Source organism: Pipistrellus hanaki (genome assembly GCF_964339955.1).
Source record: "Pipistrellus hanaki genome assembly, chromosome: 3".
Lineage (NCBI taxonomy): Eukaryota > Metazoa > Chordata > Mammalia > Chiroptera > Vespertilionidae > Pipistrellus > Pipistrellus hanaki.
The window spans coordinates 86555358-86574906 of NC_140505.1; the positions used below are offsets into that span (position 1 = coordinate 86555358).

The window sequence follows — 19549 nt, forward strand, 5'->3', positions numbered from 1 at the left end:
CTGCCTTAAAGGTATAATTTAATTTTTGCATATTATTTATTTTGTATATAATTTATGCAAATTATGTATATAAATATATACAAATTTATATTTTGTATATAATTTGATTTTGTATGTTATATATTACATGTGCTTTTTGTATATTCTCATTTTTTTGGTAATTAAATATCTGCAGTTAATTAACTTGAAATTTAGATACTATAATGTAATTTATATATATTTAATGTAACTAAATATATATATTAATTACCATTGTCATTTTCATTTATTGACTCATAAGCATTTATTGAGAGACCACTATAATATGTATTTGGTACATACATGTGACATAAGAAAAGACTTGCAAAGAAATAATTACAATAGTGTCACTCTTTCTATGCTTTATTTTTTAAATGAAGACCCCTTTGAGGATGGAAGATATATTGGGAAAACTTGGATTTGAGGGGTAATAGAGAACCAACCTATTAAGTTAATAGAAGTGGGGAAAAGTATTTGTGTAACCATTTGATGATTATACATTTATCCATGTATAATAATGTAATTTTTAAAAAGTAATTCCCTCAAGTCTGACATTTAGTGAACATTTTGAAATTGTTAAAACTCTGAAAAATTACTGTTTAAATCCTCTGATATAATTGAAAGTATGGAGCAATTGTAGTAATAAATATTATAATTATATCAATATAACTATTAAAGAATTCCATACTATCCTAACATTATTGCATTAAGATTATTTAATAACAAAAATTTTTCCTGTTTTTCTTTTTATGTATTTTTTATTTTTTTTATTTCAGATGGTCCACGGCCATCACAAAAAGAAATTATATCACTACGGGCATTTATGCTACTTTTTCTGAAACAGCTAATACTAAAGGTAAAATAATTTTATGTAATTTAGAATTACAATATATTAGATGAAAATAAATTTTTGATATAGTTTAAAATAATTATCATAAAATTAGCACAAACTGTTTAATTCATGGATTATTTTCAGAATTTTATAAATCTTAGTATTAACTTTGGTTGAATTATATTTTTTGTTAAATACTCTTTGAGATTCTCTATATTAATGGTTATAGCACAAAAGCAAGGAACATGTGAATATGAAACAAGAATAAAGATTTTATTCCAGAAAATGGTGTGTGTCTTCTTTTAATAAGGCTTATATTAATGTATTTCATCAAAGTAGGGTTTTTAAGAGATTAATATTTTAAAAATGGAAAATAAAGATAAAATTTTCAACATTGTGAGGTTTTATAGCAATTTGCATTATTTTTAAATTTTACTTAATTTTTATTGATTTCATAATGGAAGGGAGATGGAGAGATAGTAACATCAATGATGAGAGAGAATCATTGATTGGCTGCCCTCCTGCATGACCCCCAGGTATGATGGGATGTGACCTCCTGGTTTATAGGTCAATAGTCAACCATCATGGCACACTGCAGGGGCAGTAATTTGCATTATTTTAAGGAAAGAGTACATGTTTAAAAATAGTGATTATTAATACAACAACATGATCAAAATACACTAACTCTTTATAGGGAATGTCAAATATTAAATTCAGAGAATAAATACAAATTTCTAAATATTTATTTAAACTGAAGTAATATAGTCTCTTGATTCGGAAGTATCTGGATATTTTAACTAAAATATTATTTAAGTTTTTTAAAATTTCTTTAAAAATGCTCATTTTGATGCCTTTAATTAAAGTTTTAATTTTAGATTTAAATTAATACTGTTTTTAAACATTAGGATCGAGGGGTCAAAGAAGATGAACTTCAGAGTATATTAAATTACCTACTTACAATGCATGAGGTAGGACATGGTCTGGCTCTTCTATTTTAGTTATTTTATTCAAAACATAGCATAAAGTTTTAACTAAAGAAATTTTGGTTATTCTTATGCAGGATGAAAATATTCATGATGTGTTACAGTTATTAGTGGCTTTAATGTCAGAACATCCAGCCTCAATGATACCAGCTTTTGATCAAAGAAATGGAATAAGGTATGAGTATAATATTAGCATTTTAATAAACTTTAATTGAATACAATCGTGCTTTTTTGAATGGCTCCTATTCTATGAACTTTTGAATAAATATAGCAGTCTTACATATTAAAAGGAAATAAATGGAGGAAGGTGCTATATAAACTCCAAAATGTAACTGATGAGGTATATACTAGAAAATGGATCTCAGCTCTCAAGAAGAGTAATTAAATTGTTTCTATACTGGATAGTATTATTCTAAGAAATAAGCCAGTCAGAGAAAGACAAGTATCACATGATGTCACTCATTTGTGGAATCTAATGAACAAAAATAAAATGATGAACAAAATAAATCAAGAGACATAAAATCATGGAAGAGACTTTGGAATCTCAGAAGGAAGAGGATGGGGGGACAGAAAGAGATTAACGAAAGAACTGTCCAAATATATAAAAACTCAGGGTCTGTAACGACCGACTGAAGGTTTGACTGAGAAATGCATGTGTATGTATCTTTATTTTAAAGTTAGGAATATACAATGAGTTTTCAAATTCAACATATTGTTATAGTTTACTTTTATCCTAATATATAAAACCCTGGGTCCATCACATCCATAAGGACCAGAGGCTCAACCTAATGCCCAGGCTGCGCAAGCAGCAGGCTCTGGTGGGTGGGGACTTGTGCAGTGGTCATGAGGACAGAGGAGGCGGGACTGGCACTCACACTCATTCACAACCGTGAGCGTGCGTGCGTGCACACACGCACACACACACACACACACACACACACACACACACCACCCACCAGCTCACAGCCCTTTCTCCCTTTCTTTCCCTCCCTTCTAGGTCGCTCTCAGGACCTCTCTCAGAATGAGGGAACAAAACAGACTGGGCTTGAGGAGGCCTGGATGGAAGGGAGGGCGGGCAGAGGGTGGAGTGGTCCCCACTGGCCCCACCTCCTCCCAGCCAGGAAAGAGGAAGAGGGAGACTGGGAGGCAGGGAGGTCTGGAGGAGTGCTGAGAAAAACAAAGCGAGACAGAGACTGGGAGAGATCAGGCTGGCAGGGGAGGACATTTGGGGCAACCAGGCTGGCAGGGGAGGGAAGTTGGGGGTGATCAGGCAGGCAGAGGTAGTTGGGGGTGAGATCAGGCCCACAGGGGAGGCCAGTTAGGTGCAATCAGGCAGGGAGGCAGGCAGAGGCAGTTAGGGATGATCAGGCAGGCAAGCAGGTGAGCAGTTAGGAGCCAGCAGTCCCAAATTGCGAGAGGGATGTCCAACTGCTTGTTTAGGCCAAATGCCTGTGAAATTGAGCCTAATCTGGCAGTTGGACATCCCCTAAGGGATCCCTGATTGGAGAGGGTGCAGGGTAGGCTGAGGGAACCTCACCTTCATGCATGAATTTCATGAACCAGGTCAATAATCTATATATATAAAAGCCTAAGTGACCTTTAGACTTCTCGATTGGTAGCTATGATGCACACTGACCACCAGGGGGCAGACACTCTGACCGATAGGTTAGCTTGTTGCTGGGGACTGGGCTAGACGGGCTGGACATGCCCTGGAACCCTCTCTCAGTCCCTCCCTGCCCAGCCAACCTCCCATGGTCCCTCCCCAAGCTGGCTGGCTCCAATTGGCCCCAATCAGGAGGCTGGACACACCCTGGAACCCTCACACTGTCTCTCCCCATCCCCTTTCATGCATCTGTGGAGTCCCTCAGGCTGGCTTGTGCCCTCTCGCTATCTGGGAACCCTTGGAAGATGTCCACAGGCCAGACCCAGGGACCCCACTGTTGCACGGATCCATGTACTGGGCCTCTAGTATGCATACATGCATAACCCATGGACACAGACAGTAGTGCATAGAAGGCCTGGGTGTGGGTGAGGGCCTCACTGGGTGGAATAAAGGCTACATCTGTAATACTTACAACAATAAAGATAAATTAGAAAAAATAAAGACATTTCAAGAAGTGGGAAGAGCAATTTGTTTTTCGCAGGAAAATGAGAGTATGGAATAATTCAGCCAAAGAGAACACAAGAAAATCAATGAGTTTAGGATCAAGAGCTAGAAAAGTGGCCAGGAGTGGAAGGTCCATAGCATGTTAAATTTAGATTTGTTCTGTTGATGAAAATTAATGAATTTTTAATGGGGAACTTATTTACTTAGATTTCAATTTTGTAAAATATAGTCAACTGTGTGGAAAAGAGTTGGAAAGGAACAAAATTGTAGTGAGTTCATTAGAGCAATTATTATATTCATCAGTGTTAGGGATGATAAGTTAGGGTAGTGGCAGTACAATGGCAATAATATAGATGAAAAATGTCTTAGGGCAAGAGGACAAAGCAAAGAACTTTGAAGATTAACTTTATTTATGAAGATTTAAAGTAATTATTATAAACAAGTGGGACATAATTTTTTGTTAATATATTTTTGAAGGTCAAGTTTAAATAAAAATTAATAAAATGTGCTAATTTTCCCTCCCCCCCGACAAGAATTTGTAATCCTGAGTGGTATTTTATATTTTACATATGTGAAATTGAATTGTAAAGGATACAGTGCTTATATTTTCAGTACTTACAGAAGTTTAAAAGATCACTGGTTTCTATATTTTTTTAGGGTAATCTACAAATTATTGGCTTCAAAAAGTGAAAGTATTTGGGTTCAAGCTCTGAAGGTTTTGGGATACTTTCTGAAGCATTTAGGTCACAAGTAAGTAGAAGTTTTTTTATAATGAATAATGGAAATTGTATTTTTACTCCTTTTGTATCTGATTTTACATGCAATCTGATTGGAATAATCTTACAATGGAAAATAGCTTCTTATGGTAAAAGTTGCAAAAATATTTTATAAGACAGTATTTATTAATAGTAGATTATATAACACATATCACAATTTCAGTAACAGTGTATTCCTATATGCTTGCTAAAAAAAATATTGTCCATCTTGATATAATATTTCATCAAATAAAGTAACGCACATTGGATAGGATTTCAATGAAAATTTACTTGTATCATGTATATTAAAATTTCCTTAGAGCTATTTCTTTGCTTACAAGCTAAGTCAATATTTTATTATTTGGTACATTGGCCTTTACTGGCCATTGGCCTTATTAATCACTTTTGTGATTTAAAAGTTCTAAAATATATTTTTTCCCCAAAGTCCATAAGTCAGGTACTTTAAAAGTCACCTGCTGATACAATACGTTTTTTTACACTGTTTTGACCACTGTATGATTACTCTTTTTTAAAATCCATTTTCTATGCAAATGAGCCAGCCAAAATTAGTGCTTTTATTGAAATACTAGTAGCCCTGCACACAAATCCATGTGCCAGTAGCATGCCAGTAGCTTGCTGCCACCCTCCAGTAACTCTCCGTCCACTGCCCTGCCCTCTCTTCATAGCTTGCTGCCCTGCCCCCATTTGTAGCTTGCTGCACCACCCTCCTGCTGATCCGTGATCCAGTCATTACTCAGTCAGTCATTATGCTTCATGGTGTAACAACTTTGCATATTACATCTTTATTATATAGGATTGCCAAGTGGGATTCCTGTCAGAACCTTACTTTGGCAGTTCTTTTTAGTGTTTAAATTTATCAAGAGTTTACTGATAAGACTGATGAAAACTCCACAAAATCCTGATAAAAGATATTATTTTCGTTTTGTTATCAAAACAATATTTAAGTAAAAGGGAATAAAGATAGCAGTGATACAAAGACTAATTCAATGTAACCGGATTATAGGAAAAAGTTACCTATTTATGAGGGAACAGTATATAGATTACTCAGAATGAGAAACATATATACTTTAGTATTAAGAGAAAAGGTTGCTTATTTAAAGAAATCGATTATGAGATATTAATAAAAGATTCTAAGATGAATCTGTTGAAACTTGTAAAGAAAGCACATTTAAAAATATAAAAATGTGAAAAAATTGCTATCGACTACATCATTGTGATTAGAAATTTATCATATGTTAAAACAATAAATAAATAATTTGCTTCTGAGGAAGAACAACTACTAACAGAATTTCAAGAAGTTGGAAAAATGGTAGGATAATAAGGAAGTATTGAATCACGAGCTTACATAACTTTGGGGAAAAATTGAAAGATAAAAAACTTTCAAACAAAAATGAAATCAGAAGATCAAGGAAAATTAATTTTGTGGATAGCATACTAAGATACAGAGAAGATGAAATTGGAAACGGAGAAAATACTATGTATTGGTAAGATTATATCAAGGATTACAGAGAAAATTATTGACGTAGAAAGCGCAGAAGTTCCAACAATAGCATAAATAGCATTTTTAAGTAAGAAAATTTGGACACTGGACTAAACATATATATACAGCTGTAATTTAGTGAAATTCTAATACAAGATTTTTCCATCTGTACCAAAGATCATACTGTTTATCAGGGAAAATTTCTTGAATGATCAGCACAAAAGTATACTATTGGATTTAAATATAAGTAAAGAATACTTTGCAGTATGCAAATAAGGAGAAAAAATATATTGAGTCTTGTCTTAACTTTTCTACAACAACCTTTAATACAGGTAATGTAAAGCTCCAACCATAAGGAACTGAAATGAAGAAAATGTGAGATGAAGGATAGTTGAAGCAAAAAGGGTGCTGACAAACAATTTTTAACTACAAGTAATTGTGTTTTTCTGAATAATACTTCTGGAAATTTCTGGGGCAAGAAATGAAGTCCAGCCAGTTAGGAACACTACAGTTAAGGACTATTGGAGAGTAATGCATTAATTTAACAGTAAAAGCAAGATTAAAACAAATGTTTGAATTAGAGTTGCAGACCAGAATTTACTTTTTATATGATCTAATAATTTAGAAATAGTATAATTATAATAAATTGGGAAATGACTGAGGAATATAGAAAGTGGAGTAGATCCAAAAAGTCAAATGATATTCATGTAAGCTGACAAATTAAATAGTAGAAATATAGGCTTATTGGTTAAATTTGATGACAGAAGAGAGGAAAATTAAGAGTAAATATGATTATCATTGCTTATATCAGGAAAATACAGAGGACCTCTGATTCCTTTATAGTTACAAAGATAAACAGTTCAATAAAAGTGTGAAGCTTTCAAAAGATTAAAGAGAAAAGTTACAGTTCTATATTCAATAAACATCCTAAATTCAAAGTGAATTAGAGAAATGCTGAAAATAAAAGGATGAGTAAAGGTATACCACATAAATACAAATGATAAAAAGAATTAATCATGACTTAATATTTGAAAAATTCTAAAAGACAAAAAGCAACAAACAATATAAAGAGAGATACTTTAAATTATCAAAGGGTGAAACCTTCGTAAACAGAAATGAAAGGGGAAGTAGAAAAATAGTAAGTTTAAACATCAAGACAATTTATTGATCTTAGTTCAAAACAAGTATAGAGAGAAAGTAATATAAATAATAACATAAATCTGATTAATATGGTTTGAACTCTGTATCTTAATGAGGACTACAACTTTAAGTGCCGAAGGAACATATATAAAAATTTGAATTAATGTAGTAAACATTAGAGAAAAATTTCAAGACATAGAAACAAAACAGGAAAGATTAAGATTATCTGATTCATATGTAATAAAATTAGAAAATAGTAACATTCTGGAACCAAAAAATCTACTTAGAAATTTAAAGTTTATTATACAATATTTGTGTCAAAGAGAAAATACACACTGCAAATACAGAAGTTCCAGAAAATAACTTTAAAAATTACAATATATAGCTGAAGACCTAGCTATATATCTTTTTAGTGGTCTTGGAAACATCCTTGAAGCTCTTTTTTTTTTTTTTTCTATAAATGAATAAAACTATTGTGCTTCCTCATTTGGTTTTAGACTCAATGAGAGCAGATATAAAGTGGTTAATTATAATATATTGCCATGTGATAATTTGAACAGTTAGCAAAAGGTAATTGGTACATTTTAACATATAGTTTTTATAAAATTAAAACATTTCTTTATGTATGACAAAATATGGATCTTAAATAGTTGATACAAAATAAATGTGAAATACTGGCAGCATTCATACAATAATCTAATCATTGTTCAAGATTTGAAACAAATACAACACTCAATTATTAGGGAGGAGAAAATAGGTATTATTTATAGGTGGTGTTATTACATATCTAAAACTCTAAAAAGAATAATCTTTAAAATTGCTAAAAAACGAGATACTACCTAAGCTCAGCATCTTAGTTGTATATGGAGGAATTGTTTGTCTAACAGAGAATCTGACTGGGGTTCAGAAATGAAGCTATATTGAAGTCTGTGTGGGTTAGTCCTTTGTAATAGATAGTATATAATTTATGTCAAGTGCCTGTAATACAGGTTGTGAGATAATAATATCCTGTAATTGTTAACTGAACTAGAAATAGGTTTGGCATCTATCATTACAATTGAGAAGTTTGTTCCAAATAATATATGCTACAAATTTCTCCCACCTGAAGATGGAACTTAAGTCTTCTCTTCATGAGTTTTGGGTAAATTTACTGGCTTTCTTTCAAAGAATAATAAAACCTGGCAGTGATTTTCACTATTAATTAAGGGTAATATTAACAGCCATATACTTCACCTTTGTGTTATTTTTATAAAAAAATAAATAATCCTAATATAATCCAGAGAAAGCCTCATACAGCCCCAAATTTTGAGATACAGTCTATAAAACATTTGACCAGTCCTCCTTAAAACTGTTGAAGGCCATGGTAAACAAATAACAGGAAACTCCTACAGATCATGGAGTATACTAGTAAGAATATATGATGATTAAATGAAAGGTGCTATCATGTATTGGATCCTTAATAGAAAAAGCACATGAAGGAAAACTGTTGAAATATAAAGAAAATCTGTAGGTTAGTTGATAATATTATACCTCTGTTGATTTCTTAGTTTTCACATGTGTACTATGTTATGAAGAAGTTGGGTGACTACAAGGTAGGAACATTCTGTACTGTTGTTTAACTTTTCTATAAAATTTAAAAGTTTCCAAAACAAAATACATGTATATAAATTTTAGAATCCTAACTTGGATATATGCTTGACTATTAAAATGTTGCTTCAGGGAGATGTTCTGATTATGGTTATCCTCAAAACAGAATTCTAAGAAATGGATCAAATACATGTTCAAAATGCCCAAATTCTAAAGCTACAGGGGACTTCTGATCAAAATGTCAGAGTAGGTGATCTCTGTGCCCGCCACCTCCCACAACTGCATGAAAATCACAAGTATAATATAGAACAACCATTACTGAAACCACATGAGGACTAACATAAATAAATTTCTATAAGGAGACAAAGAAGAAGCCACTTGGAGACTGGTAGGAGAGATGGAGACATAGAACAGACAGGTCACATACCCACGGTGTGGTAAGAATCAGAAGAGGTATATTGGTTGCATTGTTTTCACCTCAGAAATGAGTGATCCCAGCCCCAAATGTAGCTCTTCACCCAGACAAACAGTGTTGGGAAGAGGAATCCTTATTATCATCTGACTGAAAACCAGCAGGGATAGCATCTGAGTAAGATTGAGGGCTGCTAGAGACCAAGTTGATTCTTTTGAGGGGCGCATACATGGCTTCTCACTCACAAACTCATTCATTTTAAGCTTCAGTTCAGAGGCAGCAGCTTGAAAAGCACCAGAGACAAATACAGGGAGGATCTGAATTAATTATCTTCAGCATGAAGGCTGTAGAGGCACGGATTGGGGTAGCTTTTTTCAGGGACAGAAGTGCGGGCTGGCATCATTATTACTTTGTTGAACTTTTCCCCCACCACGCTTACAGGCTCAAGCTGGGATCAAATCTGAGCTAACATTGTTCACCTTGTGCTGGTGATTTCCTGAGACCTGGCCCCACACAACTCATACACTAGGTCGATACCTTTTTCCAATCGCTTTTCCATACCAGCAGCCTGCCTGGCTCATGCTGCAACTTTCCCAAAATCTTTTAAAGGTCCACAAATCCCAAAGAAGCAACAGCTAGCCTGGCCATGCCCTCTTTCTCTTCTAAGCAGCTCTAAGCCAGGCACAAAGTGGCAACTGGTCTCAACTTGCATTGTAGATTCCACCAAGTGGTCCCAAGCCTGGCATAAGTGGCAGCCAGCCTTAGCTTGGAACAGAGCTTCAAGTAAGCAGTGACAAGCTTGGCAAAAGTGACAGCTCTTCTCAGGTCACATCATGGTACCCACCAAAGGGTCCAAAGCTCTGTACTAGTGACAGCTGGCCTCAATTCATAGCATACCCTCTCACAAGTGCCTCCAAGACCAGCACAAGTGACAACGAAACACAGCTCACTTTCTAGCTTCTACCAAGCAGCCCCAAGGTGGATACAAGTGGTAGTGGACCTTGGATTGCACTGGAGCCCTCCCAAGAGGCTCCACAACAACACCACATGGTGGCTGGCATTTTACCAAACAATAGCACTGCCCACTCAGGTCCACAAATGACATACCTAAAAGGCAGATTCCGTAGGCACAGAACCCTGTTAAGTTGATTCCTACTTATCAGATCAGCACCAAACAGAACATCTTGTCTACTATAGTAGTCTTCAAAACCGGTAAGCTTGAAGGTCAGTTCTACCTACTGATGTGCCAACAACAATCAAGGCTTACCTACAACAGGATGGCACATATAACCCATACAAGGGACACTTCTGGAGCACCAGCTCAGGTGATCAGGGACAGTGTGATTCTGGGCCCCACTGGAAACCTACTATATATAGCCACTTTGCTGAGCCTGGGATATATAACAGATATATATAATAAATAGAAATAAACACAGAGATGCATTCAAAATGAGGACACAAAGAAACATATCTCAAAGGAAAGAACAAGACAAAACTCCAGAAAAAGAATTAAGTGAAATGAAGGCAGGCAGTGTAACTAATACAGAGTTGAAAACAAGGGTTACAAGGGTGCTCAATGAATTTAGGGAAATAATAGATGAACTCAGTGAGAAATCTAACAGAGAGACAAAAAACAAAAACAAACAAAAAAAATCATAAAAAAAGAGAAAACATAAAAGTACAGTCAGGAACACTCAGTAATAAAGAATAATGAAATAAAGGATATATTAGAGGAAATCAATATATTAAATTGAATAGAGTTTCTAGTAAACTATCTGGAAGACAAAGTGGCAGGAAATATTCCTCAGGAAAAGAAAAATGATTTAAAAAAATGAGAATAGAGGAAGGGGCCTCTGTGGCAACATCAAGCATATCAGCATTTGCATTATAGGGGTACCAAAAGGAGAAGAGAGAGGCCAGTATCCCTGGTGAGCATAGGAGATGGAAAAATTCTCAATAAAATGTTAGCAATTTGAATTCATCAATATATTAAAAAGAATATACACCATAGTCAAGTGAGAATAATTTCTGGGATGTAAGGTTGGTACAATATCCATTAGTCAATTAATGGGATATACCTCATTAGCAAAATGAAGTATAAAAATCATGCACTCATGTCAGTAGATTAAGAAAAAGTAATTTACTATATCCAACATCTGTTTACAGTAAAAACTCATAGGAAAGTGGGGCTATAGTGAACATGCCTCAATATTATTAAGGCTTTATATGATGTATCTGCAGACAGTATCATACTCTGGTGAAAAGTTGAAAGCTTTTTTTTATTATTTATTTTATTATTTAATTTAATTAATTTATTATTTTTCATTTTTTATCACGGTATTATATGTGTACATATCTTACAGTTGCCCCCTTAACCCCACTCCCATACATGCCCTATCCCCCAAGAGTTTTGCATTCATTGGTTATGCTTATATGCATGCACAAAAGTCTTTGGTTGATCTCTTATCTCCCCCAGCTCTCCCTAACCTTCCCACTGTAATTTGACATGCTGTTTGATGCTTTATTATCTCTGTATCTATCTTTTTGTTCAACAGTTTATAATTTTCTTTATTATTCATAAATGAGTGAGATCATGTGGTATTTTTATTTCATTGGCTGGCTTATTTCACTTAGCATGATGTTCTCCAATTCTATCCAGGTTGCTGCAAATGGCAAGAATTTCCTATTTTTTATGGCAGCATAGTATTCCATTGTGTAGACGTACTATAGTTTTCTGATCCAGTCATCTGCTGATGGGCACCTAGGTTGTTTGCGAATCTTAGCTATTATAAATGGAGCTGCTATGAACATAGGGGTGCATATATACTTTCTTATTGGAGTTTCCAGTTTCTTAGGATATATTCTTAGTAGTGGGATTACTGGTCAAATGGGAGTTCCATTTTCAGTTTTTTGAGGAAACTCCATACTGTTCTCCACAGTGGTTGCACCAGTTTACATTCCCACCAGCAGTGCACGAGTGTTCTTTTTTCTCCGCATCCTCGCCAACATTTGTCATTTGTTGATTTGTTAATGATAGCCATTCTGGCTGGTGAGAGATGATACTGCATTGTTTTTTTGATTTGTATCTCTCGGATAATTAGTGACTTTGAGCATGTTTTCATGTGTCTCTTGGCCTTTTTTCTGTCTTCTTTTGAAAAGATTCTATTTAGGTTTGTTGCCCATTATTTTTTTTTTATTGGATAATTATCTTCCTTTTATTAGTTGTGTAAGTTGCCTATAGATGTTGCGAGATTAAACCTTTATCAGTGATAACATTTGCAAATATGTTCTCCCATACAGTGGGCTTTCTTATTGTTTTGTTGATAGTTTCATTTGCTGTGCAAAAGCTTTTTATTTTAATGTAGTCCCATTTGTTTATTTTCTCTTTAGCTTCCATTGCCCTACGGGCAGTATCAGTGAAGAAGATCTTTTGGCATATGAGATTTTGCTACCTGTGGATTCTTCTAGTATTTTTATGATTTCCTGTCTTATTTTTAAGTTCTGTATCCATTTTGAGTTTATTTTTGTGTATGGTGTAAGTTGATGATCTAGATTCATTTTTTTGCATGTATCTGTCCAATTTTCCCAACACCATTTATTGAAGAGACTGTCTTAACTCCATTGTATGTTCATGCCTCCTTTGTCAAATATTAATTGAGCATAGTGATTTGGTTTGATATCTGGATTTCCTATTCTATTCCATTGATCTATTTGTCTGTTCTTTTGCCAGTACCATGCTGTTTTGAGAACAGTGGCTTTGTGATACAGCTTGAAATCTGGTATTGAGATCCCTCCTGCTTTGTTTTTCTTTCTCAGGATTGCTGTGTATATTGGGGTCTTTTTTTGTTCCAGATGAATTTTTGGAGAGTTCTTTATTTGTCTGTGAAATATGCCATTGGTATTTTAATGGGCAGTGCATTGAATCTATAGATCGCTATAATATGGACATTTTAGTAATATTGATTCTACCAATCCATGAACATGGTATGTTCTTCCATCTGTCTATGTCTTCCTCTACCTCTTTTTTTCGGTGTCCTGTAGTTTTCTGCATATAGGTTTTTTACCTCCTTAGTTAAGTTTATTTCTAGGTATCTTAATTTTTTTTGATGTGATGGTAAATGGGATTGCTTTTTTATTCTCTTTCTCTAAGTTGAAAATTGTATAGAAAGGCCATAGATTTCTTGGCGTTAATTTTGTATCCTGGTACATTACCGAATTCATTTATTAAATCTATTAGTTTTTTGATGGAGTCTTTTGAGTTTTTTATGTATACTATCATGTCATCTGCAAATAAGGACAGTTTTACTTCTTCTTTTCCAATTTGGATGTCTTTTATTTCTTCTTGTCTAACTGCAATGGCTAATACTTCCAGTACTGTGTGGAACAGGAGTGGTGAGATTGGGCATCCCTGTCTTGTTCCTGTTCTAAGGGGAAATGGTTTTAGTTTTTACCCATTGAGTATGATGTTTGCTGTGGGTTTATCATATATAGCTTTTATTATGTTGAGGTATGATCCTTCTATTGCCACCTTGTTGAGAGTTTTTATCAAGAAGGGGTGTTGGCAAAGGACTTGTGTGCATACATATGGGCCAAGCCAGTGGCCATGGACAACAGTGGTTGAGGGGGGTGCATATCTAGGGAGGGTTTTGGGATGGGAGTGGGGGAATAAGGACAATTATGTGAGACCATGATCAATAAAAAAAAAAAATGTAAAAAAAATATATAATCTCACATTGACATAGTAAGCTTCTTCCAGATGCATTCTGCATGGGAAATATTATCAGATATCTTAGGAGCTGAGAATGTTGGTTTGGCCTGTAATCTACCCAGACTCCTGTCTAATAAAGGAGTAATTCCAAAAAAAAATGGAATTGGATGTTGTCAAATGCTTTTTCTGCATCAATTGATATGACTATGATTTTTATCTATGTTTGATAATGTGATGTATCATGTTTATTGATTTGCGGATATTATACCATCCTTGCATTCCTGGGATAAATCCTACTTGGTCATGGTGTATGGTCTTTTTGATTTACTGCTGGATTCAATTTGCTAGAATTTTCTTGAGTATTTTTCCATCTATATTCATAAGGGATATTGGCCTGTAGTTCTCTTTCATTGTGTTGTTTTTATCTGGTTTTGGTATTAGGGTGATGCTGGCTTCACAGAAGGAACTTGGAAGTGTTCCTTACTCTTGAATTTTTTGGAATAGTCTGAGGAGGATAGGTTTTAGTTCTTCTTGAATTTTTGGTAAAACTCTCCTGTGAAGCCATCTGGCCCTGGAATTTTGTTTGCTGGCAGCTTTCAGATGACTGCTTCATTTTTTTCCATAGTTACTGGCCTATTGAGCTGTTTGGATTCTTCCTGATTGAGTGTTGGAAGGTTATATTTTTCTAGGAATCTGTCCATTTTCTCCAGGTCGTCCATTTTGTTGGAATAGAGTTGTTCATAGTATTTTGTAACCGTTCTTTGTAATTCAGCGAGGTCTGTTGTTATTTCATCTCTTTCATTTTTGATTTTGTTTATTTTGGTCCTCTCTTTTTTGCTTCTTGGTGCGCCTGGCTAGAGGTTCATCAATCTTTTTTATCCTTTCAAAGAACCAACTATTGGTTTTGTTGATCTTTTGTATTGTTTTTTTTTTTTTTTGTCTCTGTGCCATTTATCTCTGCTCTGATCTTAATTATTTCCTTCCTTCTGCTTACTCTGGGCTTCTCTTGTTGCTCTCTTTCTAACTCTTGAGTTTTAGGGTTAGGTAATTTATTACCATTAGTTCTTATTTTTTGCAATAGGCTTGTAGAGCTATGAACTTCACTCTCAATACTGCTTTTTCTGTGTTCCATAGATTTTGGATTGTTATGTTTTCATTGTCATTTGTTCTCAGAATGTTTTTACTTCTTTCTTGATCCCTCTAGTTACTCAGTCATTGTTTAATAGCATGTTGTTTAGTCTCCATGTGTTTCATTTCTTTGGATTGTTTTTATTGTAGTTGATTTTCAGTTTTATGCCACTGTGATCTGAGAAGATGCTTGATATGATTTCTATCATCTTGAATTTGGAGAGACTTTGCCTATGTCCCAACATATGGTCTATCTTTGAAAATGACCCATGTGCACTTGAGAAGAATGTATATTCTGTGGCTTTGGGGTGAAATGTTCTGAAGATGTCAATTAATTCCATCTGGTCTAGTGAGTCATTTAGGATTGATGTTTCTTTGCTGATTTTTTGTTTAGAGGATTTGTTTAATGGTGATTTTCGGGTATTAAAATCTCCTACTATGATTGTATTGCTGTTAATGTCTCCCTTGATATCCTTCAGGAGTTTTTTAATGTATTTGTGTTCTGTTGTATTGGGTGCGTATATGTTTACCTGAGTTATTTCTTTTTGTTGGATTGCTCCCTTACACATCTCACAATGGTTATCATCAATAAATCAACACTAATTGTTGGGGAGGATGTAGGCCAAAAAGAACCTTTGTGCACTGTAGATGGGTTTGTAAATTGCTTCAGGTGCTATGGAAAACAATATGGAGATTCACCAAAAAAAATTAAAAATAGAACTACCATATGGCCCAGCAATTCTACCTCTGGGTATTTATAGGAATAAATGAAAAACAGTAATTCAAAAGATCCATGCACTCCTGTCTTCATTGCCTAGTTCTACCTTATAAAAGAGTAATATGCAAATTAACCATCACTCTGCTCAAGCCACGCCCACCAGCCGATCAGGGCAAGTATGTAAATTAACCCCAACCTAGATGGCTTTAGCCACAAAGAACAGTTGAGAGGCTTGGGTTTCCCTGGCAATGGAAGCCAAGCTTTCCACACACCTTGGCAGGCTTAGCCCTCCACTCAAGGATACAAAGTTTCAATTATAGAAGGTACATAAGTCCCATATAAATGGCTGTGAGCCACTGAGGGAGCAGGAGGCTTGGCTCCACTCCAGGCTACAAAGTTTCAATTGTAGGAGGTAAATAAATTCCAGATACCAGGGCCTCAGCCTGGGTCGCCAAGGGGCATGGTCAGCCTACAAACCATCACAGGCCTCTCGCCCATGCCACCCTCATCCCAAGGGAATCCCCACCCTTATCCGGGACATCCTTCAGGGCAAACCAACTGGCCCCCACCCATGTGCCAGGCCCCTATCCTATCTAATAAAAGAGTAATATGCAGATTGACCATCACTCCAACACACAAGATGGCTGCCCCCATGTGATCAAAGATCCAGCCTCCATGTGGATACAAGACGGCCACCACAAGATGGTCAGCAGAGGATGGCAGTTGGGGGGGACCAGGCCTGCAAGGGAGAGCAGTTGGAGGTGATCAACCCTGCAGGGGAGGGCAGTTACTGGTGGCCAGGCCAGCAGAGGAGGGAAGTTTGGGGAAAAGGCTGGCAGGGGAGCAGTTAGACATCAGTCAGTCTGGTATGGGAGTGTTCAGGGGGTGATCAGGCTGACAGGCAGAAGCAGTTAGGGGCAATCAGGAAGGCAGGCAGGCAAGCAATTGGGAGCCAGCAGTCCTGGATTGTGAGAGGGATGTCCGACTGCCCCTATAGACCCAATGGGATCAGGTCTAAACGGACAGTTTAACATTCCTTGATGTGTCCCAGATTGGAGAGGTGCAGGCTGGGCTGAGGGACACCCCTTCCCCCCGCGTGCATGAATTTCATGCACCTGGCCTCTAGTTATTTTAATAGCCAAGATATGGGTACAACCCAAGTAACCATTGATAAATGGATGACTAAAGAATGAGTGGTACAAATATATAATGTAATATTACTCAGCCATAAAAAATAATGAAATTTTGCCATTTGCAATAACATGGATGGGATCTAGAGGGTATTTATTATTCTAAATGAAGTAAGTCAATTGGACTAATTGAATAGAAATTGGAACAATGGTATGGAGAAGTTGAGTATGTATTCAAGGAACTTAGTAGATGTATATTCAATTTTACATTTTTGAGACTATATTTAATGCATATATTACTGTAACCTGGGCATGTACCCTGACCCAAAATTGCTTGGAGGACACTCAACTAACTGAGCCACACTGGTCAGGGCTACTGTAATTTTTTTTAAGTAACCAATAAAATGGATAAAAAATTTCCATACTTAATTCAGATAAAATGTCCTCCAATTTAGACAGGAAACAAAAGAAAAAAATCTTAGAAAAAAACTATAGACAACAAAATCTCAGACATCTCTCATAGCAATATGTTTACAGATACATTTCCTAGGACAGTGGAAACTAAGGAGAAAAGTAACAAAGGGTACTACATCAAAATAAAAAGTTTCTGCATAGCAAAATAAACCAGAGGCAAAGTAACAAGAGAACCCACTGCATGAGAAGACATATTTGTCAATGATATGTGATAATGGGTTAATCTCAAAATTTTATAGGGTACTTATGAAACTTAATGAAAGAAGACAAAAATCCAATTAAAAAATGGGCAAGGGACCTAAATAGACACTTCTGCAAAGTAGAAATACAGAAGACCAAGAGACATATGAAAAAAATGCTCAGTACTAATGATTTGAGTGATGCAAATCAAAACTACAATGAGTTGCCAGCTCATACCTGTTAGAATGGCTATCATCAACAAATGACAAATGTTCGTGAGGTTGTGGATAAAAGGGAACACTAGTATACTGTTTGTGGAAATGCAGACTAGTGCAGCCTCTGTGGAAAACAGTATGGAGTTTTCTCAGAAAATTAAAAATGGAACTTCCATTTGACCTAGTCATCTCACTCCGAGAAATATATCTCAAGAAATCAGAAACACGAATCAGGAAGAATATATGTGCCCTTATATTATAGTAGTGCAATTTACAATGGCTAAGATTTGAAAGCAGCCTCAGTGCCCATCATCAGATGAATTGATTAAAAGATTGTGGTACATTTACATAATGGAATACTCTGCTGCTATAAAAAAGAAACAACTCTTACCATTTGCTACAGCATGGATAAACATAGAGAATGTTATGCTAATCAAAATAAGCCAGTCAGAGAAAGTTAAGTATCACATGATCTTACTCATATGTGGAATTTATCAATAATAAACAAACTGATGAACAAAAATAGATCCAGAAACATAGAAGCATCAACAGACTGTCAAACCTCAGAAAGAAGCCAAGGGAGATTGGATGGGTAGGAAGAGATCAACTAATGAACTTGAATGCATATATGCATAACTCATGGACACAAACAATAGGGCGGTGAAGGCCTTGGGTGAGGGATGGCAGTGGGGCTGGAAGAGGTTAATGGGAAAAAACAGGGGACCTGTAATACTTTCAACAATAAAGATTTTTAAAAAATAAACTGGAGTAATGTAGAATGAAGAAATTTTAAAATTATAAGAGAGATTATAAAATTATAAGAAAATATGTTAATTTTTGGCAACATAGAAAAGGTAATCTTTTAGCTCCTAGTAATAAAATCATTTTGTTATAAATGTTTTAAATGGTTATTTTATGGCTTCTCCATACATATACATGCTATTTTCCTCAAATAAAAGATGTAAAGAGTAATACCAAATTATTAATAAAAAAGGTAAATGTACATACTTTGTTTTGCTTCACTAGTAGGCAGTACTGATATTTCAAGTCCTATCTTGTCGTTCCTTAATTCATAGTTGTGTTTTGGTTTAGTTTCCTTCTAATTACTGGTTGAAATTTACCTGTAATCTTCGATAGATATGGTTGAATTCATATAGCTTTTTAAATTTTAGCCTCAAAGTAAAAGGATGTGGAAATGTAGGTTAAAATGTCAACCTTCCCATTGTCCTAATATATTGAAGATTAAAAAGCATAATAGAGTCTAATAGTTGAATAAATAATGATTTTTACTAAAGAATATTAATATATCAAACAGTAGCCTAAAATGCTGTTATTTTCAGTTTATTAGAAAATAAATTGAAAAATAAATAACATTTTCCTAAAAACTATGAAGAAGATTTAATAACTATAGTAAATGAAGAACTACTATATCATGTACTTTAATGGAAAGGCTCAATTATTTTTAAGACAGAATTATAATGAATTAACTTATTGACTCAGTTTTAGAAAAAAAATTGTTTTATTATAGTTTTTAAAAACTTCTATAAAGTTAACTCCGATAAACAAATGAGTAAAAATGTCAATGAAAGATTTTAAAATGTATTTAGGAAAAGCACATGATCTAGGAAAATGTGCATAGAATTATCACATTCTGTTGTGAT

The 19549-nt window shown here is 34.9% G+C and overlaps 1 protein-coding gene across 4 annotated transcripts in view; it reads left to right on the forward strand.

Moving 5' to 3' along the window:
* The window catches only part of NBEA (neurobeachin), a 796980-nt gene that overhangs the window by 189028 nt on the left and 588403 nt on the right, over positions 1 to 19549 (forward strand). For all 4 annotated transcript variants that reach the window (XM_084879290.1, XM_084879291.1, XM_084879292.1 and 1 more), the window contains 4 exons: positions 795 to 874; positions 1756 to 1818; positions 1911 to 2008; positions 4598 to 4690. In XM_084879290.1, coding sequence (XP_084735416.1) covers positions 795 to 874; positions 1756 to 1818; positions 1911 to 2008; positions 4598 to 4690 — 334 coding nt within the window. The remainder of the gene's footprint in view (positions 1 to 794; positions 875 to 1755; positions 1819 to 1910; positions 2009 to 4597; positions 4691 to 19549) is intronic.